The 21,248-nt window shown below is 51.5% G+C and overlaps 2 protein-coding genes across 2 annotated transcripts in view; one reads left to right on the top strand and one right to left on the bottom strand.

The window, feature by feature from the left end:
- The window catches only part of CycD (cyclin D), a 41,738-nt gene that overhangs the window by 4,835 nt on the left and 15,655 nt on the right, over positions 1–21,248 (top strand). Inside the window, exon 2 of the mRNA XM_011154106.3 lies at positions 7,452–7,667. Coding sequence (XP_011152408.1) covers positions 7,452–7,667 — 216 coding nt within the window. The remainder of the gene's footprint in view (positions 1–7,451; positions 7,668–21,248) is intronic.
- LOC112588050 (uncharacterized) overlaps positions 1–21,248 on the bottom strand; it is a 144,675-nt gene that overhangs the window by 119,571 nt on the left and 3,856 nt on the right. The window lies entirely within an intron of this gene.

Below are 21,248 nucleotides of genomic sequence, written 5' to 3'. Positions count from 1 at the left end.
CGATTGACATCGAGCGCGTGCTCGTCGATTAAAGAGCAGCCGATAGCGGTGGCCGATCTCGTTTGCTTTTATATACGCGGCGTTCGCCGATTCCCCGATTCGATTCTGCCGATTTAAAGGCCGGGATTCGCACGCGGCACGCGCGTCGCGCGGGCGCGAGACAAAGGGAGCGCTGCGAGGGCGAGCGAGAGAGCGCTCTCTGAGCGCTGTGAGAGCGAGTGAGAGAAATAGAGCGACGAGGTAGCACCCTGATCGCTCGATTCTCTCGCCGGCTATATTCTCAGTTTCGCGATATCGATACTCCATGCCGCTCACGTATGGCGACTTGCGAGCTATCGCGGGTCATTTGCTTGTAGTTTAATTACACCTGCCCGAATTAAATATATTAGGAAGTTAAGATTAGACGGTCTGTGTGCGCTTATCAGCGCGATTTCGCCGCTCGCCTTGGACGATCGAGGCGACAAATTAACACTAGAAGCGCTCGAGATAAACGGTCTGTTATTTCTTGCGAGGATCAACCGAATTTATGCAATTTGCATAATTTTGCGTGTATTTTACATTTTCGGCGTACCTCGAGTCAAGCTATAAGAAACAATTCGACACTTTTGCTGCCCTCGCGTCTTCCGGGGAAACCGATCATTTCGATCCCTCCAGTAGAAGTAGATCGCGTTGTTGATCGTCACGGTAGTTGCAACGTCAAATAGATTCGATCGTCACGACGTTTGCGGTGACAACCTCGGTTTGCCCCTCGGGCATTTCGCGGAGCGTAATTGAATTCCTAAAAGGGGGAAGAAAATAATTTCGCGGTCGTGATTAATGCACAAATCGAGTAGAGATTTTCGATCGCGGTAACTCTTCCCGGATATCCGAGCAACTACACCGATTTATACGCGCTAATTGTTATTTATTCAATGTACGCCTTTTGCTTTCTTCTCGTGAAGCCTCAGTAAGGAGATTTCGAGCGAATCGTCCAGCGAAAATAAAAAAAGGCGTCGAGAGAGACGATCGGTTGCGTCGACGAATTAAATGTCGTCCCTTGCGCGGCTTCCGTGCTGGACTTCCTTCTTCGTCGAATATAGTAATGAATTCCTCTCTACTGCTCTCTCTCTCTCTCTTTCTCTCTTTCTCTGGACCGGATTGTTGCGTCCTGCTCCTTCGGCGCTTTACCTCGCTCTCGTTCAAATCGGAGCGAAACGATACGAGTTATATCGCGCTCACGTCCCGGCGGCGTGTGCCCCTGCAGCTCGATATACGCTCTCGCTCTTTCTCTCTTTCTCCCATCGCAGAAACGGATCGTTTTTCTTTTCCCATCAGCGAGAGAGCCCACGATGTTGACGGTAGGCGTTCGATAAAGCCGGATTTCTCTCGGTAGCGTTGAGAGCGCGTATCTCGCACGCCAATCGCTCGAAAATTCGTCTATCGTCCTGGCCGATCGGACTTGCGCTGCCTCGATCGAATCGTTGCGATATATCCCCGATATTGCGGGGATTTACCAGATCAGCGGAGATAATTAAAGCGTCGATATTTCGGCCATCGACGTCGCCGGCTGCCGAGAGGAATACCTCAACCTAATATCAGTAATATCGTAATATCAGGAGAGAGAGAGAGAGAGAGAGAGAGAGAGAGAGAGAGAGAGAGAGAGAGAGAGAGAGAGAAAGAGAGATAATCGCGTTGTGCGCGCATCGCATTTAACGTCTTCGTCTTCGTTACATCACGCGACTTGTTGTTTAGCATCCGTTCCTTTCGTCGGCTGCGCTTAATTGCTCTCGCATCCTAGACGTCTAATTGCAACGGTCAAATTTGCGCGATGGCTTCGGTAGTGCGTTTCGCGACGAAGGCAAGTCGAGTTTTACGTACGCACGCATGCGTGCATACGTCGTAGCCGTCACGAATTCTTCGACGTTGCGCCGCGCGTCGATCCGACCAACATGACACTGACAGGTCGTTCTCGTGCTCGCGTCGATGGAATGTAGTCGATTTTTCGCGGCGGTCGCCGTCCGCGGCAGTCGCAATTATACGGTGCATGCTTGGAGATTGTGTCTCGACGAGCCGACGAAAGGTGTCAAACGCGGACCTATGTTTTTGTGTTTCATTAGGCGGGAAGCTGGAAGCGCAAACTAGCGTATTCAACGATACAAATCGTTGAAGAAAGAGAGAGAGAGAGAGAGAGAGAGAGAGAGAGAGAGAGATGGGGAAACACAAAGGAAGAAAGAGAACTCGCAAGGCAAATAGTTTGTTTCTCGAGGGACACGGGGAAGGAGGGGGCGACCCGCATCGCGTCGACGAAACTCTTGGCACGATCGAGTTGAAAGCCGAAGCAACTCCGCGAGATACGCGCACAGCTGTTGTTTGATGTAACACGCGCGTGTCAGGTACACCGAAGGTGCTCATACGCGCTTTTCTCGCGTCACCCTGTATATAAAACCGCGCAAACTCCGCTGATAGCGAAGGTGTTGAGTTATCGGCTCGCGCAAACCCGAGGCCGGCCGATCGGGATTTGTCGACCGGTTTCCGAACTTCCTCCGTTCGAGAGTCCTCCTGCGGATTCCTTATCCTTTGCGAGCGAAAACGTCCGGGACGAGGAGGTGGCGCGCGCGCGATGCGCGCCTCCGTCTCTCGATTATCATCAATGCACGAGAAAGAGAGACATAACACCGGCCGGCCGGCTTTTATCGGCGGGAATTCTGCTTAATTGGCGCCGAACTTATGAAAGATCAGCGAGTTCGATAAAGTCACGCAGATAAGAGTAATAGAATTCCTCGCGGGGCTGCTCGTCTCTCTCTCTCTCTCTCTCTCTCTCTCTCTCTCTCTCTCTCTCTCTCTCTCTTGCGGAGCCGGCCGAGACGTTGCTTTATCGATTAGCAATTAAAATGTGGATCGCGCATGCAAATGCGGAGTCACGTTTCGGCGCAATGACTTTCGCTAATTGTCCCAGTCGATCAGCTCGTCCTCGAACTCTCGCGAGCGAGAAATCGCCGTTCGCGGGTTAAGCGAACGCAATCGTGTGTCATGAAAACTCAGCGTGAATTAACCGCGCGCTTCTTATCCGCGCAAAATGCGAAAGCAGGAAGAGTTCTGCGCGTGAGTGCTGCTTGCGTGACATCGCGTTACCGAGACCAGTATTATTCCGTGATACACACACACACACATACGCACACACATGGTTGGAGACGTCTCACGACGCTCCTTTTTCATCAACAAGGAATATTTCATATCGCATTTGACGAGCTCAATCGCGCTCGAGTACATTTTGTAACGCTGCAAACAGAATATCACGTCGCGATACGGTCGCGCGAACAAGCACCCAAGAGAAGAACCTCTTGGTCGCCTCTTGGGGATCCTCCGCCGTCGCCGACTCGCGCGAGCTTCGTTCCGCCGCTCCTGAATTCCCTGGCTTCTCCTTCGCCCCTGACTTCGTTTCGATCGGCTTTCGTCGATGTTTGAACAGATGCACGATTATGCTCTCGAAGAGCGATTTCGTTCGATCTCCCTCCCTCACCTTCTCCTGCCTGCTTGCCTACCTCTTTCTCTTCGGCTCTCTTTCTTCTCCCTTTCTTTTTCTCTCCGGCGAGACCGGCCTTACATATGATTTTCGCCGACGTGTAGCGCGATTATTTCGTTAAGCCGCTGCTGCTAATTGGTGGTGGCGGCGGGGTAATTACGAGAGGGTGCATGCGTGCGTGAGCCTATACACGCGTACATGCGTGCATGCGTGCGGCCGAGGGCTGGCGATCGTTGGTCACGCTCAATAAGTTTTTCTCTCGCGCCTCGACGACGACCGTTCGTTCGTTCGTTCGTTCGTTCGTTCGTTCGTTCGTTCGTTCGTTCGCTCGTTCGTTCGCTCGTTCGTTCGTTCGTTCGCTCGTTCGTTCGTTCGTTCGTTCGTTCGTTCGTTCGTTCGCTCGTTCGTTCGTTCGTTCGCTCGCTCGTTCGTTCGTTCGTTCGTTCGTTCGTTCGTTCGCTCGTTCGTTCGCTCGTTCGTTCGTTCGTTCGTTCGTTCGTTCGTTCGTTCGTTCGTTCGTCCGTCGCCTCGGCACCCCGAAGCGCTCTGGCGGAGCTAATTCGCGATCCTGCCGTAATTCAGTGGTCCCCGAACTTCAAAGAGACGCCCGGTCTCGGTCCGAGATGCTTGGCCATCGCGACGCACGATTCGTTTCGTTGGTCGTGATTGCGCGCTCGATGCGCGCGATAAATTACAGCGATAAGGCGCGACGGGAATTCTCTTTCGTTTCATGAATCATGATCTCTCTCTCTCTCTCTCTCTCTCTCACTTTCTTTCTTTTTTGGTCTCTCTCGGAGAGGCTTCTCGAGAAGCTGTGGGAATCCTGGAAAGATCCGCGAGCGCCGAACGTCAGGATCGTCGGGCTTCGAGCGGCAAAGTTCGGCCGACGAGAAGGAGAGGCAGAGGGAGAAAGAGAGAACCTGAAGTCGAAAAGTTCCCCGACCTGCGCGACCAAGGCGATCGACCCGCGACCGTTGGTGGCCATGCGCTCGTTAAAATGCGATCGGAGGAAATCCGGTGCGATACCCGGGCGTGCCTACGCCTATGTCAGTCGCAGTGATTATGCAAATACGTGGCGCGAAAATACGTGGCTTTTCACTCTATAGATGTCCCCCAAGACGCCCTTTGGGAAAATGAGGAAAATCAAGAAGGAGGATAAACAGTGTCCCGAAGATCGCGATTTCATGTGCCTCGCGCTTGCAAATACCGTCGCTCGCGAATTCTCGATCAACATCAGCAGGAAACTCGAACGATAAATAAAAAAAAATGGCGATTCAGACGCGAGTCGGGTCGTTAGTTTAGATTGCGCCGAGGGAGTTTCGATGAGAAACCCCAACGGTTCGGCCCACTCCACGATCGTGGTTGCTTTACTTATGTGAAGCTGGCGCCCCATTATCAAAATTTGAAAAAAATGATGAGAGTTCCAGTTGCCCCCCGAAGAGTTCCAGAGTTTTCAATCGGTTTTACAAATAGTTCTGGTGTTTTAAGCAGTCAAAAAGGCAATTGAAAAAAGGGGAGGCCAACTTCACAAAACCGTCCACTTTAGCGAGCTAGAACTCTTTCATTTCCGCCCGAATCGGTTCAAGTCATGAGGAAAATCGATAGAACTCTTCGGGGGGCTACCAGAACTCTAAAGAAACAGATTTTCGAAAAAAAAATTTTCTCTTAATTGGACTTAGAAAATTCGACATCGGCGATACTTTGATGAGCTAGAACTCTTTCATTTCCGCTCGAATCGGTTCAAGTCATGAGGAAAATCGATAGAACTTTTGGGGGGGCCACCAGAACTTTAAAGAAACTGATCGATTTTCGAAAAAAAATGTTCTCTTAATTGGACTTAGAAAATTCGACATCGGCGATACTTTGATGAGCTAGAACTCTTCCATTTCCGCTCGAATTGGTTCAAGTCATGAGGAAAATCGATAGAACTCTTCGAGGGGCTACCAGAACTCTAAAGAAACCGATTTTCGAAAAAAAAATTTTCTCTTAATTGGACTTAGAAAATTCGACATCAGCGATACTTTGATGAGCTAGAACTCTTTCATTTCCGCTCGAATCGGTTCAAGTCATGAGGAAAATCAATAGAACTCTTCGGGGGGCTGCCAGAACTGTAAAGAAACTGATTTTCGAAAAAAAAATTTTCTCTTAATTGGACTTAGAAAATTCGACATCGGCGATATTTTGATGAGCTAGAACTCTTTCATTTCCGCTCGAATCGGTTCAAGTCATGAGGAAAATCGATAGAACTCTTCGGGGGGCCACCAGAACTCTGAAGAAACTGACCGATTTTCGAGAAAAAATGTTCTCTTAATTGGACTTGGAAAATTCGACATCGACGATACTTTGATGAGCTAGAACTCTTTCATTTCTGCTCGAATCGGTTCAAGTCATGAGGAAAATCGATAGAACTTTTCGGCGGGCCACCAGAACTCTAAAGAAACTGACCGATTTTCGAAAAAAAATGTTCTCTTAATTGGACTTAGAAAATTCGACATCGGCGATACTTTGATGAGCTAGAACTCTTTCATTTCCGCTCGAATCGATTCAAGTCATGAGGAAAATCGATACAACTCTTCGGGGGACTACCAGAACTCTAAAGAAACAGATTTTCGAAAAAAATGTTTTCTCTTAATTGGACTTAGAAAATTCGACATCGGCGATACTTTGATGAGCTAGAACTCTTTCATTTCCGCCCGAATCGATTCAAGTCATAAGCAAAATCGATAGAACTCTTCGGGAGGCCACCAGAACTCTAAAGAAACTGACCGATTTTCGAAAAAAAAATTTTCTCTTAATTGGACTTAGAAAATTCGACATCGGCGATATTTTGATGAGCTAGAACTCTCTCATTTCCGTTCGAATCGGTTCAAGTCATGAGGAAAATCGATAGAACTCTTCGGGGGGCTGCCAGAACTGTAAAGAAACTGATTTTTGAAAAAAAAATTTTCTCTTAATTGGACTTAGAAAATTCGACATCGGCGATATTTTGATGAGGTAGAACTCTTTCATTTCCGCTCGAATCGGTTCAAGTCATGAGGAAAATCGATAGAACTCTTCGGGGGGCCACCAGAACTCTAAAGAAACTGATCGATTTTCGACAAAAGTTTCTAAGTCCAAATAGGAAAAAATTTTTTTCGAAAATCGGTCAGTTTCTTTAGAGTTCTGGTGGCCCCCCGAAGAGTTCTATCGATTTTGCTTATGACTTGAATCGATTCGGGCGGAAATGAAAGATTTCTAGCTCGCTAAAGTGGACGGTTTTGTGAAGTTGGCCCCCTCTTTTTTCAATTGCCTTTTTGACTGCTTAAAACGCCAGAACTATTTGTAAAACCGATTGAGAACTCTAGAACTCTTCGGGGGGCAACTGGAACTCTCATCATTTTTTTCAACTTTTGATAATGGGGTCCAGCTTCACATAGGTGGTTGCTTTCGACAAACCACGCGAGCCCTCCGGTCAACCAGCAGCGGGAAAACCGAATGACTTATAAGAGAAAAAGAGAAATAGAGAAAAAAGAGAAATGAATTTTCGAGCCGGAATGAGAGAGAGAGAGAGAGAGAGAGAGAGAGAGAGAGAGAGAGAGAGAGAGAGGGAGAGAGAGGGAGGGAGAGAGAGGGAGAGAGAGAGAGAGAGAGAGAGAGAGAGAGAGAGAGAGAGAGAGAGCCGCGGCTCTTTCGGTCGGAATCGATTCCGCCGAAGACGCGGCCGATCGATCTCGCTACGATCGAGACTCTCGCTGAGAGTTCGTTTCGTTCGCCACTCGCTAAGCGTGTAAACTACTCGCGAAACCCGCCGCCGGGGCTTCGCCGCGTCCGTCGCGTATCGGACGTTATCGCGACCGCTCCGATCGCGGCCTTGAAGCGCGCGCGATCCCGCCGCCCTGTCACGCGAGCTCGCGCCGCGCGGCGTTGCGCTACGCCGGTCTGATCTCCGGTTCTTTCGTCCTGTTCGCAGGTATGCGAGGAGCAGAAGTGCCAGGACGAGGTCTTTCCCCTGTCGATGAACTACGTCGACAGGTTCCTCTCGATCTGCCCGATCAGGAAGTCGCAGTTGCAGCTGCTCGGCACCGCCTGCCTCCTGCTGGCATCAAAACTGCGCGAGACATCGCCGCTTGCGGCCGAGGTGCTCGTTTTCTACACGGACAATTCCATCACTTTGGACGATCTCTGGGTGAGTAACGCATGACGAGTGCACGGTGGCATTGCTGAAGGGCGAAGGACTGAGGAGCGCGTTCCCTCATCCGCGACTGGACTCTCCATTCGAGTCGCGTGATCGACCGGCCGCGACGCGCTGCGCCGTTTTTCGGCGACGACGAACTGCGTATTAGCTCGTTAACCTGCAAATCGCGAGCCATTATCTTATCGCGAAACTGTTAAATTCACTCTGCAGCGAGTGACTTTATCTCGCTGCGCCCGACAGCCCGACAATAAGTTAACAATAACAATTCTTCAATACACACCGGTGTCTCGTACGGGCGACGCCTACGTGCGCGCCCGTGCGAGACGAAGGAAGAAGGAGGAGAAACGGATCGTCGCGTCCGGACGTAACTAGCTCGCGCGCGGCTCACGCCCGAAAACTGGACCAGACGGAATTCTAGCGGTGTCCCGAACGCGCGGCGATATTCGCCGGCGCGTGCGAACGAGTAAAGCACACGCACGGTACCGCTACTCTCGCTCTCGCGTACCTACTGCATAATTCCGCGAGTAGGCGTTTCGTCGACGCAACCGACGACAGAAGAGATCGAGGAAGCGATCTACGCCGCCGCCGCCGCCGCCGCCGCCGCCGCCGCGACCGCGATCGATATCGTTGCGATTTTATTGTCCCGTCCTGCGTGCAGAATATGGAGCGACGATCAAGCGCGATATGACGGTAGGTATCGCGATCGACCAATCGCGCGAATGCATATATGTATCCGGGCTGAGCGACCGTTGTTATGTGCCGCAATGTATATAGTTGTATTATCTTATGTGAATAATCGCAACAGCGACCACGACGTATATTCCTCCATACCTGCCTTATCTAATCCTGATGACCGATATTATCCTAAAATAACAAACTAATAGATGACATATCCCCGAATTCCTGCCGAATCTCTCATCATCAACCATAACTACCCACGCGGAAATTTTATCTTTTCCCTTCCCTTCCTTACCGTTATTTTTCCCATGCTCAACAAATCAGTTCCCTGCTAGCACTCCTCAAGCGAACACCTAGTCTCTCTCTCTCTCGAGCGGTATTACACTCTTGTTGAGAATTATAAAATAAAGTCAGTTAACAGTCGGAGGCATAAAAGCTGATTTCTCGTTCCTTCCCAATATTCGTTTCGCCGCATCATAAGCTGTGGCAAACGTAACAATTGGTGGCAGCGGTGGGATCAAGAAGACGAAATAAAAACGACACGTGGAAGGAACGCATAAGAAGAGACAGACATTAAGAAGACTGTTAAAAGACTAAGTTATCATCGAGAGGACAAGCAGTTGAGCTTGAGGAAATTGAGTCGAGAAAACTTCATTAGTCGCAAAAATTAATGAAGCAGAAAACTCAAGGTCAGCCGCAATCCCAAATCAGTGGACTCAGCCAGGGACGTCGAGCATATTACAGTCAGAGCCTGCTAACATCCTGAGATCCGATTGACCGATCAACCCCCGACGAACGGACTACAGTTCTCGAGGAAAAAGGCATAAGGACTCCAGAATCCTTCCGGAAGGAACATAGCAGCCGACATCAAGTAATCGACGAGAACGGAATTCCGTGGAAGGCTACACGTAAATCAACTCAAGGACATCGTCATCCAAAAGACTTCGGAAGCATCATGCGACTCGTAATAGTAACGTAACAGCGCGCGATTCCACGCGGACGGTTTCACACTCGTCATTCACACTCGCGACTTCGTCCGATGCACGCGGTTGCTGCAGCACCGCGTGCATCGGATGCACACATCAGTAGGTAGCCGGGTGGACTTCATGGCTCTATCGCGGCGATCGCCGCGTGGATTTCGCGCACTATTTCCTCGTTTCCCTCTCGCTTCGTCATTATTACGCCCGTAAACGACTCAAACGATCAAGCCGAGCGATTGCGGTGGGAAACTCGCCCCGAGGTCGTTTCATCATCGTGTACTCTCGCCAGTGAAAATTATCTTCCCTCGATATCTCATCGAGGCCGTCAGATAAGATTTGGACCGGTAACCTGATATTTCCGCCCTGACGGCAGGAGACGGCCGAGTGAAGTTGCCCGCACAGTGTGTTGTCCGACTGCGCGGTGATCCGCGGAATTCGCGCGTGCGGCGCGGCGGCGTCGAGAGTCGCGCACGACCGGCGTGCGATCGCTCTTCTCGATGGCGAGTCCGGACTTCAAGTACACACCGAGTACGTACGGGTCAATGATCGTGAAAACAAACAGCAGGCTCTCTTCTTAAACGCGAGTTCTCTCCTGCCCTTGCCCCTCCTCCTCCTCCTTCACCGCTGCCGGTTCGCGCGGGTTCGAATTGAAGAAGCCCAAATATCGCGGCGCTCTTTCAGGACGAGTTGGTTCGTATAAGCAGAGTCGCGCGCCGCGCCGGGTAGCGTTCAATCGTCTTCCAATTTCTCCCATGCAAGTTTCATGACAGTCGCGCGAGATTGGCCGAGAATTAGTTCGCGCTACCGTTAAAGTTCCACGGGAGACGAAAGAGAGCGAGAGAGAAGCAGAGAGAGAGAGAGAGAGAATGAATTGAATAGAGAGAATAGCCGGCTCGCGAGCCATGAGATTCGTGAAAAAGCCTGATGATCCTTTTACGTGTAGCCTTTCACGGAGTTCCGTTCTCGTCGATTACTTGATGTCGGCTGCTATGTTCCTTTCGAAAAGATCCTGGAGTTCTTATGCCTTTTTCCTCGAGAATTGTAGTCCGTTCGTCGGGGGTTGATCGGTCAATCGGATCTCAGGATGTTAGCAGGTTCTGACTGCAATATGCTCGACGTCCCTGGCTGAGTCCACTGATTTGGGATTGCGGCTGACCTTGAGTTTTCTGCTTCATTAATTTTTGCGACTAATGAAGTTTTCTCGACTCAATTTCCTCAGGCTCAACTGCTTGTCCTCTCGATGATAACTTAGTCTTTTAACAGTCTTCTTAATGTCTGTCTCTTCTTATGCGTTCCTTCCACGTGTCGTTTTTATTTCGTCTTCTTGATCCCACCGCTGCCACCAATTGTTACGTTTGCCACAGCTTATGATGCGGCGAAACGAATATTGGGGAGGAACGAGAAATCAGCTTTTATGCCTCCGACTGTTAACTGACTATTTTATAATTCTCAACAAGAGTGTAATACCGCTCGAGAGAGAGAGACTAGGTGTTCGCTTGAGGGGTGCTAGCAGGGAATTGATTTGGTGAGCATGGGAAAAATGACGGTAAGGAAGGGAAGGGAAAAGAGAAAATCCCCGCGGAGGGTAGTCATGGCTGATGATGAGAGATTCGGCAGGAATTCGGGGATATGACATCTATTAGTTTGTTATTTTAGGATAAGATCGGTCATCAGGATTAGATAAGGCAGGTATGAAGGAATATACGTCGTGGTCGCTATTGCGATTATTCATATAAGATAATACAACTATATATATTGCGGCACGTAACAGCGCGCGTTCGTCAGGCGAGGCCGATTCAACGTGTCTCGTTCGCAGCGGCGCATTTTCGATGCTAGGTAGTCCAATCGCCGGTGACGTAGTCCCACGTGGACTATTTTGGGTCGTGCCAGGCGGTCTTCGGTTATAATGGGATGGCGATCATCTGCGTCCTCCCGTCTATGTCCCTCTTTCTCTCTCTCTCTCTCTCTCTCTTCTTTCTTTCTCGGTCTCTTCTTTTTTTCTTTTTCTCTTTATCTCTCTCCCTCTCCCGTCTTCTTCTTCTTCTTCTTCCTCCTCTCCCTCTTCCTTCTCTTCTTCCTCTTCTCCCTCTTTTTCCTCCTCTCCCTCTTCTTCTTACTCCTCTTCTTCCTCCTCTGCTTTCTCTTCTCCCTCTTCTCCCTCTTTTTCTTCTTGTTCCTCTTCTCCTTCTTCTTCCTCTTTTTCCTCTGCTTCCTCTTTTTCTTCTTTTTCCTCTTCTTCCTCTTTTTCCTCTTCTTCTTCTTCCTCTTCTTCCTCTTCCTCTTCTTCTTCTTCCAGAGAGAGAGAGAGAGAGAGAGATAGAGAGAGGGAGGGAAGGAGAGAGAGAGAGGAAGAGAGAGAGAGAGACGTCCCCTGACGTCGTAACTTTTTTGCGACCTCGAAAGTTAAATATCTTCCCTGCGCCTCGCACGTTTTCGCGGAGGAACTCGCGCGTGATGGCACCGTCTGAATATCGTTATCGCTGTCCACATCCGCGCCAGACGGGGCAATTAATCGTGCATTGATACTCTCCTTCTCCTGTCTTCTTGTCCTCTCTTTCTCTCTCTCTCTCTCGTTCTCTCTCTCTCTCTCTCTCTCTCTCTCTCTCTCTCTCTCTCTCTCTCTCTCTCTCTCTCTGTCTCTCGCTCGCTCTGCTGACGGAATAGACGTCCACGGCGAATGTTAATTATACCGATGACATTCCGAATGTCTCGCGCGACATTCTGCGTCCTGAGATAATGTCGTGAGGTGCACTAAAGAGAAGAAAAAGAAAGAATGGAAAGGAAAAGTAAGAAACGAGCCGGCGGCAGCCGCGGTTTCGTGAATGATTTCAGATTTGCGTGGATTTCGTCGGTGCTGATCGGAATAAAACGAGACGGGGAGAGATAAGGTCGAGCGAACATACGCGCGATATTTATTGCACGCGCACTTGGACGACGCACGTAACTCTTCGCTCTCATGCGTCGTTTTTTTCTCTCCGTCTCTCCGTCTTTTTCGCTTGCTCTCTCTCTCTCTCTCTTTCTTTCTCTCGCCCACGTGGTTTGGTCCTTGGCACCGGAATCTCGCCAAGACGCCGGGAGATTGTTGTCAGCTGGGAAGAGTCTCCCGAAATAAAGGTTCAAATATTCAAGTAGATATCATTATCGGGCTGCACGGTGCGCGAAGTTATCTTTTATTGATCGTTCCGCGAAAGTATACTTCGTCCCGTTACTACTACGATCGATCGCTCCTCCGGCGAAACGCGAAAAAAGTATTACATCAGCGTTTGCTCCTCCGTTTTACAAGAGTACAAGGATATCTCGTCTAAGCGCTCCTATTGGTCGGATGCCAGATAACTCGTCATCCGTCAGTAGCGTATCTACTCCGCCGATCCGTCTCGACCCGCATGACCATCCTCGTGAATCAACGAGTGACTTCGTGCTTCTTCTGCACGTTACGATGCGCGTCCGCGCGCGTGTAATGTGTAAGTTTCACGGTTGACTTTTCTACAAAGGGAAAAATAAGAAAAACAAAAAAGCGCGAAAGAGAAACAAACTTTACGCGCGATATTGGCGTGTCGTGCATTTTAATGCAGCACGTTTTGCTACCGAGGACTCTCCAAATGATAATGTAGATAAAAACAGATAAAGATAACGCGCTGACGAGAGTGACACGAAAGTATTTTATCGTCAAGCTGCAAAAGATACAGGGAGTGGGAGAGCTCGCGATTAAAAATTCTACGTTCCGCGACAGGAGAGTGAAAGAGACAAAGAGAGAGAGAGAGAGAGAGAGAGAGAGAGAGAGAGAGAGAGAGAGAGAGAGAGAGATTCATTTTTATTCCATGCCATCGGCTTTTAGAAATATAACTTACAGACATATTTCGCACCTTTCTAAATTATAGACGCTCATAATCGAGGATCGCAAATTTCCGCCTTATGGAGTTTTACGGCTTGATGACGATTCGTGATTTAACACCTTGAACGCCTCGCGCCTCGACCTCCCGTTGGCATTCTATTTCTTATCCCCTTGCATTCCCGCGGCAACGACGATTCGCGCATACCGTATTTTTACAGAAATTATAATATTCCGCGACTTCTGCGGGCTACCGTGCGACATGAAACTCAATATGATAATCACGACGAGTATCGGGTGTCAAACTACGCAGAGCTCTAGTCGACGCGTAAAACGAGCTCTATGACGATCGCACACGGCTTCGGCCTCGAACCTGCGTTAATAATCGCCCTGCAACGAGCACACGATATAAAATCCTCCGCTACATTAATCCGCGGTAAGAAGAAATTATGAGCTGTTCGAGAGGAGTCCTGGCACTTCCATCGGTATCAATTTCTACCCGAGGCTAATAACTTTGGACTTCGAAATACTCACGAAGAAAGAGGTTAAAAATTTATTAGGAAAAAATTCAGGAATGTGCCGCGACATCGGGTGTGCAGTTACTTTGACGAGTTGCTTGAAAAAAACGTCACATTACACCACTGTCGAGCGCCGACGAGCCCTTTCATATCGATCGAAGGATTCTTGAACGGAAGAGACAGCGGTACTTATGAGTCAGCTCGTACAACACATGTGAAGCGTCACACTAACAGAAACAACGAGCTAGTGAGTGAGCGTTCCCTCGCCTGTTGCTCGAAAAATTCCATTCACCGGGACTCCAACACACCCTTATCGAAAGGGCCGGTTCGTGTCTCGCTCATGACGTGCCGCGCCGAAGCGGGTCGCTTTCCTTGTAAATTGGATAGTTCCCGACTGCAACTTGTACAAACAAACCGATCGGCCGGCCGACGTTACGTACGTCGCCACGTGAAGATCACGGAAAGGGCTTCGTGAATTTAAATGCTCTTGCGCGGCGTCGACACGTGGTGATAGCACGTGTCTGTGCGTGCGTGAATGTGTGTGTGTGTGTGTGTGCACACGTTACACGTACAGCGACGATGACGAGTCTGACGACGACAACGACGAATTTCGTTTCTCTCTCGAGGAATGCGAGAAAGAGAGAGGAAGAGAGAGAAAGAGCGAGAACGAAACATCTCCGGGCTCCCGGGCAAACACGCGATAGCCTGAGCAAGCCTAAATAGATAACAGCTGATACGGGAAACGTTATTTAATTTTCAACGACTCTCTCTCTTTCGTCGTCGTCGTCGTCGTCGTCGTCATCGTCGCCGTCGCCGTCGCCATCGCCATCGCCACTGTCGTCGACTCGATTACGTGCGCGAACGTTCGATTCTGGTTTAAACCGCCGTCAAGGTTACGCGAAATTCCTGCCCCGCCTACGGTGGCTTTTAAACTCTCTTCAAATAAATTGCACCTCTGTTTCGTTACCGGTCGAGAGATACGTCCACACGTTCGTCTCCGGCAAGGGGCGAGAGAGAATGGTCGGCGAGTGTGTAACATCCCAAGGAATACTGCTTCCTGTAGAAGATAAAAAAAAGTGTCCGCCTCGCTAAGGAGAACGAGAATATATGAATACGTATTCGAAAATAATTTCGACCGTTCATCTCGCGATTCTTCTTTCTCCCCCCCCCCCCCTCCGCTCTTTGTTTTTCTCGCTTTATTTTCCTCCGTTCCTTTCGTTCGCCATGACGAATCCGGTCGAATCCCAACCGACATAATCGTATGCAATCGTAAGGAATAAATCCGCAATTCGAACGAAAGGCTATGAGCCGATATGACGTGGTATATATCTGCGCGCGCACCCGCGCGTGGTTAAAACAGTCGCACTTGTCTCTCGCGTGCGATTGCGGTTGAGTTGTTAACGAGTTGTTAAAGGGAGTGAAACGAAATGTGGAGTTTCGGACAGCGCGCGGCAGCTCACAGCTGCATAGGAGGGCTTGAGAGGGAGGGAGTTGAGGGGGAGGAGATAATCGGCGCGTAAAACAGTCGAAACGGAGTCGCGGGAGTAATTGCTGTTTTCGAGGGCAATTCGGCGGGGTCGTAAAGAGTTCGCGCCGCACCGCGCTGTGTGGCGTTTCACGCCCGGTGGAGCTCGGCTCTCCGCGTTGGGCAACACGAAAAAAGTGACTAATCGTCGATAAATAAACAGAAAGGTGCAATGACGAGGGCGTGACGCACCTGCAGCACGGTGCGATGCACACGCGATCAAAACACCGTCGGCACGAATAAATTTCCACCGGTCGAATCCACAGGTAGAACTTTCTCGACAGGCGGTGACGCGGCTCTGTTTGTGCGACTTTTGTGCGGGAAGTCGAGATCGATCGACCGATTAATCAATCGGCCGGCGACGCCCGGAGAAGTCACAGTTTCGATCGCGTCCGATCGGACTGATAAGCGAGGCGAAAACCCGCGACGGATTCCGGATCACTCGTCGTTAACGATCTTCGACGAGCTACAAACTGTCCTTCGCCGCGGTCTGAATGCGAGCGGTCGTTTTCTACTCGCCTCGTCTTGCGATTGGTTTTCGAAGGCAAAGTCCATGGTCCTCACAAAGAAGAAGAAAAAAAAAACAGACAATTTCATTGATAAAAGAGCATGACTCGTCATCCTTTTCCGTGACAAAAACCGCAATATTCGTACGTGCAAAAATGCTCGAATTTCTCGGATCCTCCTTCGGAGGGAAGAGAGACTAATCGAGATTAACCGGAAAAATGCTCGCGGTATTATTCCCGCTGCGCGCTCTCGCAGCTGAATAGAGCACCGTTCCAGACGGAGAGAGAGGGAGAGAGAGAGAGAGAGAGAGAGAGAGAGAGAGAGAGAGAGAGAGAGAGAGAGAGAGAGAGAGAGAGAGCTCTCTCACGCATCCCCAAGACGAGCGAGGCGAAGGCAAAGGCCTCGCCTCTGTGCAGCCCTCGCTGGCTGTCTCAATAGCAGCCTCAGCTCCGGCTCCGGGGGTTCCACTTGAGCCCGAGTCGGAGTCGCGGGTTCCGCTGCGACGCGGCGCCGATAGCGGATCAGCGGCAGCGCTGCGTGCAGCACGCGTTACATATCTACTCGCGTATAGACTCTCGCATGTTCCGGGCCGGCTGGTTGGCGGCGACATGTCCGTCGCGGGTATTGAAAAGGGGGGAGCAGGTGAGGGCCAGGTGCGTGCCGTCGCGGAGTGTAGTCCTTTCGAGAGGGGTGCACCGGGCCCGTGCGCGACGACGACGCCCCGCGCCACGGCAGCTGCATCTGCGCGAACCGGTGAATATGCACCCCTTGCCACCGTGCCCCCTGCCTGCTCTCGCCAGCCAGCCAGCCAGCCAGCTACCTTCCCGCCCTCCCCGCGAAGTCAGGAAACCCCGCGGAAGAACGGCGGGGTCCGTTCTCCTGATCCTTGCGCCCGACGGAGGCCGAGTCTCTCGCTCTCGCTCGCTCTCGCTCTCGCGCGTAACGGGCGCGCAACACGTGCGAATTCATATTGCGTCGCTCGGAAATGCACGCTCGCCGCCGTGAGGAAGCGGCCCGCCCGGAGGGCAGCCCTCTGCAGCTGGTGCCTTTGACCCCTTTCTCTTTCGCAGCTTTTGTCGCGTTGCAACACGGAGGAAGAGGGGAGCGGACGGCGGGAGTCTCTCGAACTTTCGCGGACTTTGCGCTAATTCGCTCGCACCCTGCGAGACGTTTCCGCGTCTTTCCGAGTCCTGCGTACATTTTTTCGACTTCGATTGAATCGGAGAAAGTTTGACAGCGTGTCCCTTTGGCGCAACGTCGGGCACCGATCGAAATGAAAATTTTGATTAAAATTACAAGCTAAAATTATCGGCGGACACCAGTCGTCTAAATTAATCGATCGTTGTATCTGTAATCATGAATAATTTAATCGATTGGTGAAGAAATTAATTCCTTCCTGCCTCTCGTACCAAGATTCTGGCCAAGAATAGGATGGTGAGATTTATTGTTAATTATCCGGATAAAAGCGACCGCTTGAAATAATTCAAGTTGAAGTCTCATTCAATGCTTAATTTTCGATTTCGAATCGAGCGATCCTGAATTAAGCCGCGAATTTAGACGCGTCTCGTTCAACGCGACACGAACCTGCAACATTCGCGCGACACGAAGAAGCCAAACATTGCGTTGCAAATCGTTGGTTCGCGCCGGCGTTTGCATTTCCCCTCCGCGTGCCGTCATTATCGCGAGAAGGCGATCTTATCGTCATCCCGCGGTCGCATTGGGCGCAATTAAACGAGGAAGTACACCAATGAGCATGTGCGGGTCATCGCGCGGTCTCTTCATTACGTCCCGATCAGCGCTCGCGCGGTAGCCTGCTGCTCTCTCGGGGCAAAAGGAAAAACGGAAATTGCGCTCGCGTACACCTGCCGCAATGCAACCTGCATTAGACGAGGCAGCGTCGAGTTCATTTGCCTCGGCAGCGCGACGCTCCGCTTTGTCGCGCGCGCGCGCGCGCTGCCTCGTTTTCCACGCGACACTTCGTCGCTCCGCGAAGAAAAGCCTCGGCGGCTTCTCGGGGCGCAGCGTGGACACGCAGCTGCCCACCCGCCGTCATTTAACGCGGTTGCGTTAACTCTTGCTCTTTCTCTCTTTTTCGCGAACGCTTGCGGCTAAGAAAAGGCGGCCGGCCGCGCATCGCGTTACCTCGGACATTGACAGCGGGGCCGGCTTGTCACCGCGGCGATGACGATCGTACGAAGAGATAATTAATTAGCGGATAAGAAAATATAAATACGACGGAGGAGCAATCATCTCCGATTGCACCCGTCGGGATACACACGAATGCGCGCGAGCGCGTTTGATTGGTCGACGGACGTGTTTGTCGCGCGTTCGCGTATTCCGTGGCCGGAACGAGGCACGTGTTCGCACTCAGCTTCGCGTCTTTTTCTGCCTCTCTCTCTCTCTCTCTCCCCCCCTCCCTTTCCGGCGCAGTAATGTCGGAAATTACTGCAACTTGGAACACAACTCGCTAACACGCTGCCACATGTTACCGTAACCTGTTGGATCTGTAACACGCACCTTGCGGCCCTTGATACATCCGTGCACCACCTTTCCCGACGCGCGCCCTACCTTAAGGCGGCCGACAGGTGCATCGCTTTTTCCGGCGAATCGCTTCCGTTTTCGGTGCAACTGGGACAGAAGACGCCGACGATCGGCACCGCGTGTGTGATCGCGCGATACGCCGCGAAACTTGCGCCGCGATCGGCGCCGTTTGAATTTCTCTGCGGAGGAGAGCGGTTGAAAAAAAAAGCTCGAAGAGACAAACTTCTCTCTGTACTTTCGTCTTATTTCTTCGCCTCTTTCACTTGTCTCTCTCTCTCTCTCTCTCTCTCTCTCTCTCTCTCTCTCTCTCTCTCTCTCTCTCTCTCTCTCTCTCTCTCTCTCGTTGCTCTCTTATTTACGCCTTTTATTTCTTACTCTTGTATACTCTGCGCATTTCTGTTAATTTACACCTCATCTTCGATCAAAATATAAATGTCCGCAGTCGAGTGGCTCGATATCGACGAATCGTCTGGTTCCTCTTAATTTACCGCTCTGCTATCTCCCGACACAGTTGACTCGCATGATTCCGCGCTGTGATGTGATGGACGAGCGGACGTTCGTAGATCGATAAGTGGCAGCGAGATGCTCCTCATAACACGTAACTCGCGCCGAAAGAGAGTTGTCCGAACGACCGGCGCGACGATAAATCCGTTTACGAGCGGCGCGTAACTATGATCATGAAATACCTAAGGATTTCATGAAAGCTCATTAGCGACGCTGTTTCAACGCGCGCATAACCCGCTCGCAGAACGCGCACACCTTGCGACCCCCGGCCAATCGTAAACCGACGTGCTTTACCTTAAGTTCGCCGGACGACAGGTGCGTCGCGAGTTCTCTCCCCCTATCCTTCTCTCCTGGTCTCCTCTCTCTCTCTCTCTCTCTCTCTCCTTCGTTTCTGAATTTTTTTTTTTTTTGACGGAACTCGGATGAAAGAGAGGCCCAAACTGCGCGACCGGATCTCTCCGTTTCTCTTTCTCCGTTTTCTTCTCCCCCCTCCGCCCTTTCTTTGCTCGCTTGCTTTTTTGTCGTTCGTTTTTCTCTCCTCGTCTCTCCTCGTCTCACACGACGGTGGCGCGACGCGCGGGGCCTTTTGTCCGCGTGAATCAACGACTTGACCTCGGCTACTTTTCACGAGCGGCGTAACGTTTAGTCGACGCTTCTCAAAAGGATCCGTTCTAACGATATTCCCTGTGTCCCAGTGTAACCGATGACACGCAGCGCGGAAGGGTGAAGCGGAAGGCGCGACGGCTTGAATCTCCGGGGCGGGAATGAATTTGAAAGAATTTTTCTACGACCACGCGGGGCTCCCCTCGGCTCTCTCGATCATTGAATCTCTCATCCGCGGAATACTCACCGGACGAGAATCGGTGCCGAGCTCGTCCGGCTAGCCAGCCAGCCAGCCAGCCAGCTTGCCTGCTTACTCGTCTGCCTGCCTACCGCCGCACGGTCGATACGCGAAAGGCCGAAAGGAATCACGCGATAATGCTGACACGCCAGATACACGGCGGGTTATCGCGCAAGCGACGAGCGACATCGTGAGAACGCCTCGCAGGCGGTTATGCAAAATAGCGAGGAGCAAGGCAAGAATGCCAGAAGTCGCGCGCAGCAGCGAAGAGTGAGTCCGGCAGCTCTGGAGAGAAGTGGACAATCCTAAATCTCTCGCTCTCGGCACTGGAAGCGAAGTCGCTCGCGTCGCTTAACCCCCTCTCGGTCGTCGATTTCTACCTCGACGAGAGCGCGCGCGCGGCGCTCTCGATCGTTCGATCTTGAGACGACGGCGGCCACCGGCGCTGGCCTGGCTTTACGGATTCACCGCGCGCGCAGAAAACGTTCTCTAGCGGTCGCGCGAAACCTTGGCGAATTTTGGCACGGCGGCCCGGGACCCGGGACTGGAAAGCCCGCTGCGAAAGGCGATGCTTGAAGCGGCCTCGAGTCGGTCACCGCCCTCGACTGCCCGGCGATGCCCTCACGGCGAAACTATTTCTAATGCCCGCACGCGGACGAAATCGGCGTTACGCCGCCGTCGTGACGACGCGACACAATGGATCGGCCGAGCGCCGAATGCGAGAGGAGAGTCCTCCGAGGACTATCGCGGAACGACAGCCGGACTCCGGTGCTCGAGAACTCGGTCGGGACGATTCCGCTTGCCGAGGTCGTCACCGTCTCGAAGGCGGCCGGTCGGCCGGCAAGCGGTAGAAACGTAATAGAAATGCGAGAGAAGTCCCCGAGAGCGCACACACCAGCCGCTCCGTTATTACGTCACCCGGAGAGTGTGGCGAAACCGAGCGAAAATAATTACCGCGGCCGCTTTCGGCGGCTCTTTGCGCGCGGCGACCGCGTTCGATCGGGGATACGCGCTCGTCCGGAATCGCTCGCACGCACGACCGCACGATGTAACAGCCTCGCGACGTACGGCATCATCGGGTTACTAGATCTCCTGAGCGAATTAACACGTCGAATGCTCGTAAGCGGATGACACTGATATTCCGCGAGTTTATCCGCGTGCGAATGCTACGAACGAGTCTTGATTTCAGAGTCACCTTAGCGGTGAGATGAGAAAGTTAATATGAGCGGACGTTTAAATCGCCCGCCGCCGCCGCCGCCGCCGCCGCCGCCCTTCGCGAGATCTACGCGGAAACACGGCGAGTTGACGGGGCGAATATCGCGGTTGCGAACAATGGAAACGACGACGGAAGGGGGGAAGAGGAGACGAGCCGACGACGAGCCTTCGTCCCGTCTTCGGAGATTGCCGACTTTTGTCCGCCTAATTAAAAGAACAAACGCGCGGCCGGAATGTTGCTCGATCCGCGTGTATTCGAGGCCGAGCGGCTCGACGTCGACGTCGAGCGCGACTTTCTAATTTGTAAGCTAATGAACGGCTGATCTCGACGGTCCTCCCGTCATTCTTGAATATGGATGCAATATCTACGCCGACGACGCGCGCATATATAATCGGACGATTGTGATAACCTTCGAAATTTGCGATATCGGTCG

This window comes from Harpegnathos saltator, unplaced genomic scaffold, assembly GCF_003227715.2.
Source record: "Harpegnathos saltator strain DR-91 unplaced genomic scaffold, Hsal_v8.6 scaffold795, whole genome shotgun sequence".
In the NCBI taxonomy this organism is placed as follows: Eukaryota; Metazoa; Arthropoda; class Insecta; order Hymenoptera; family Formicidae; genus Harpegnathos; species Harpegnathos saltator.
Note: the sequence above shows the minus strand (reverse complement) of the source record. Positions and strands in the feature narration are given on the sequence as shown.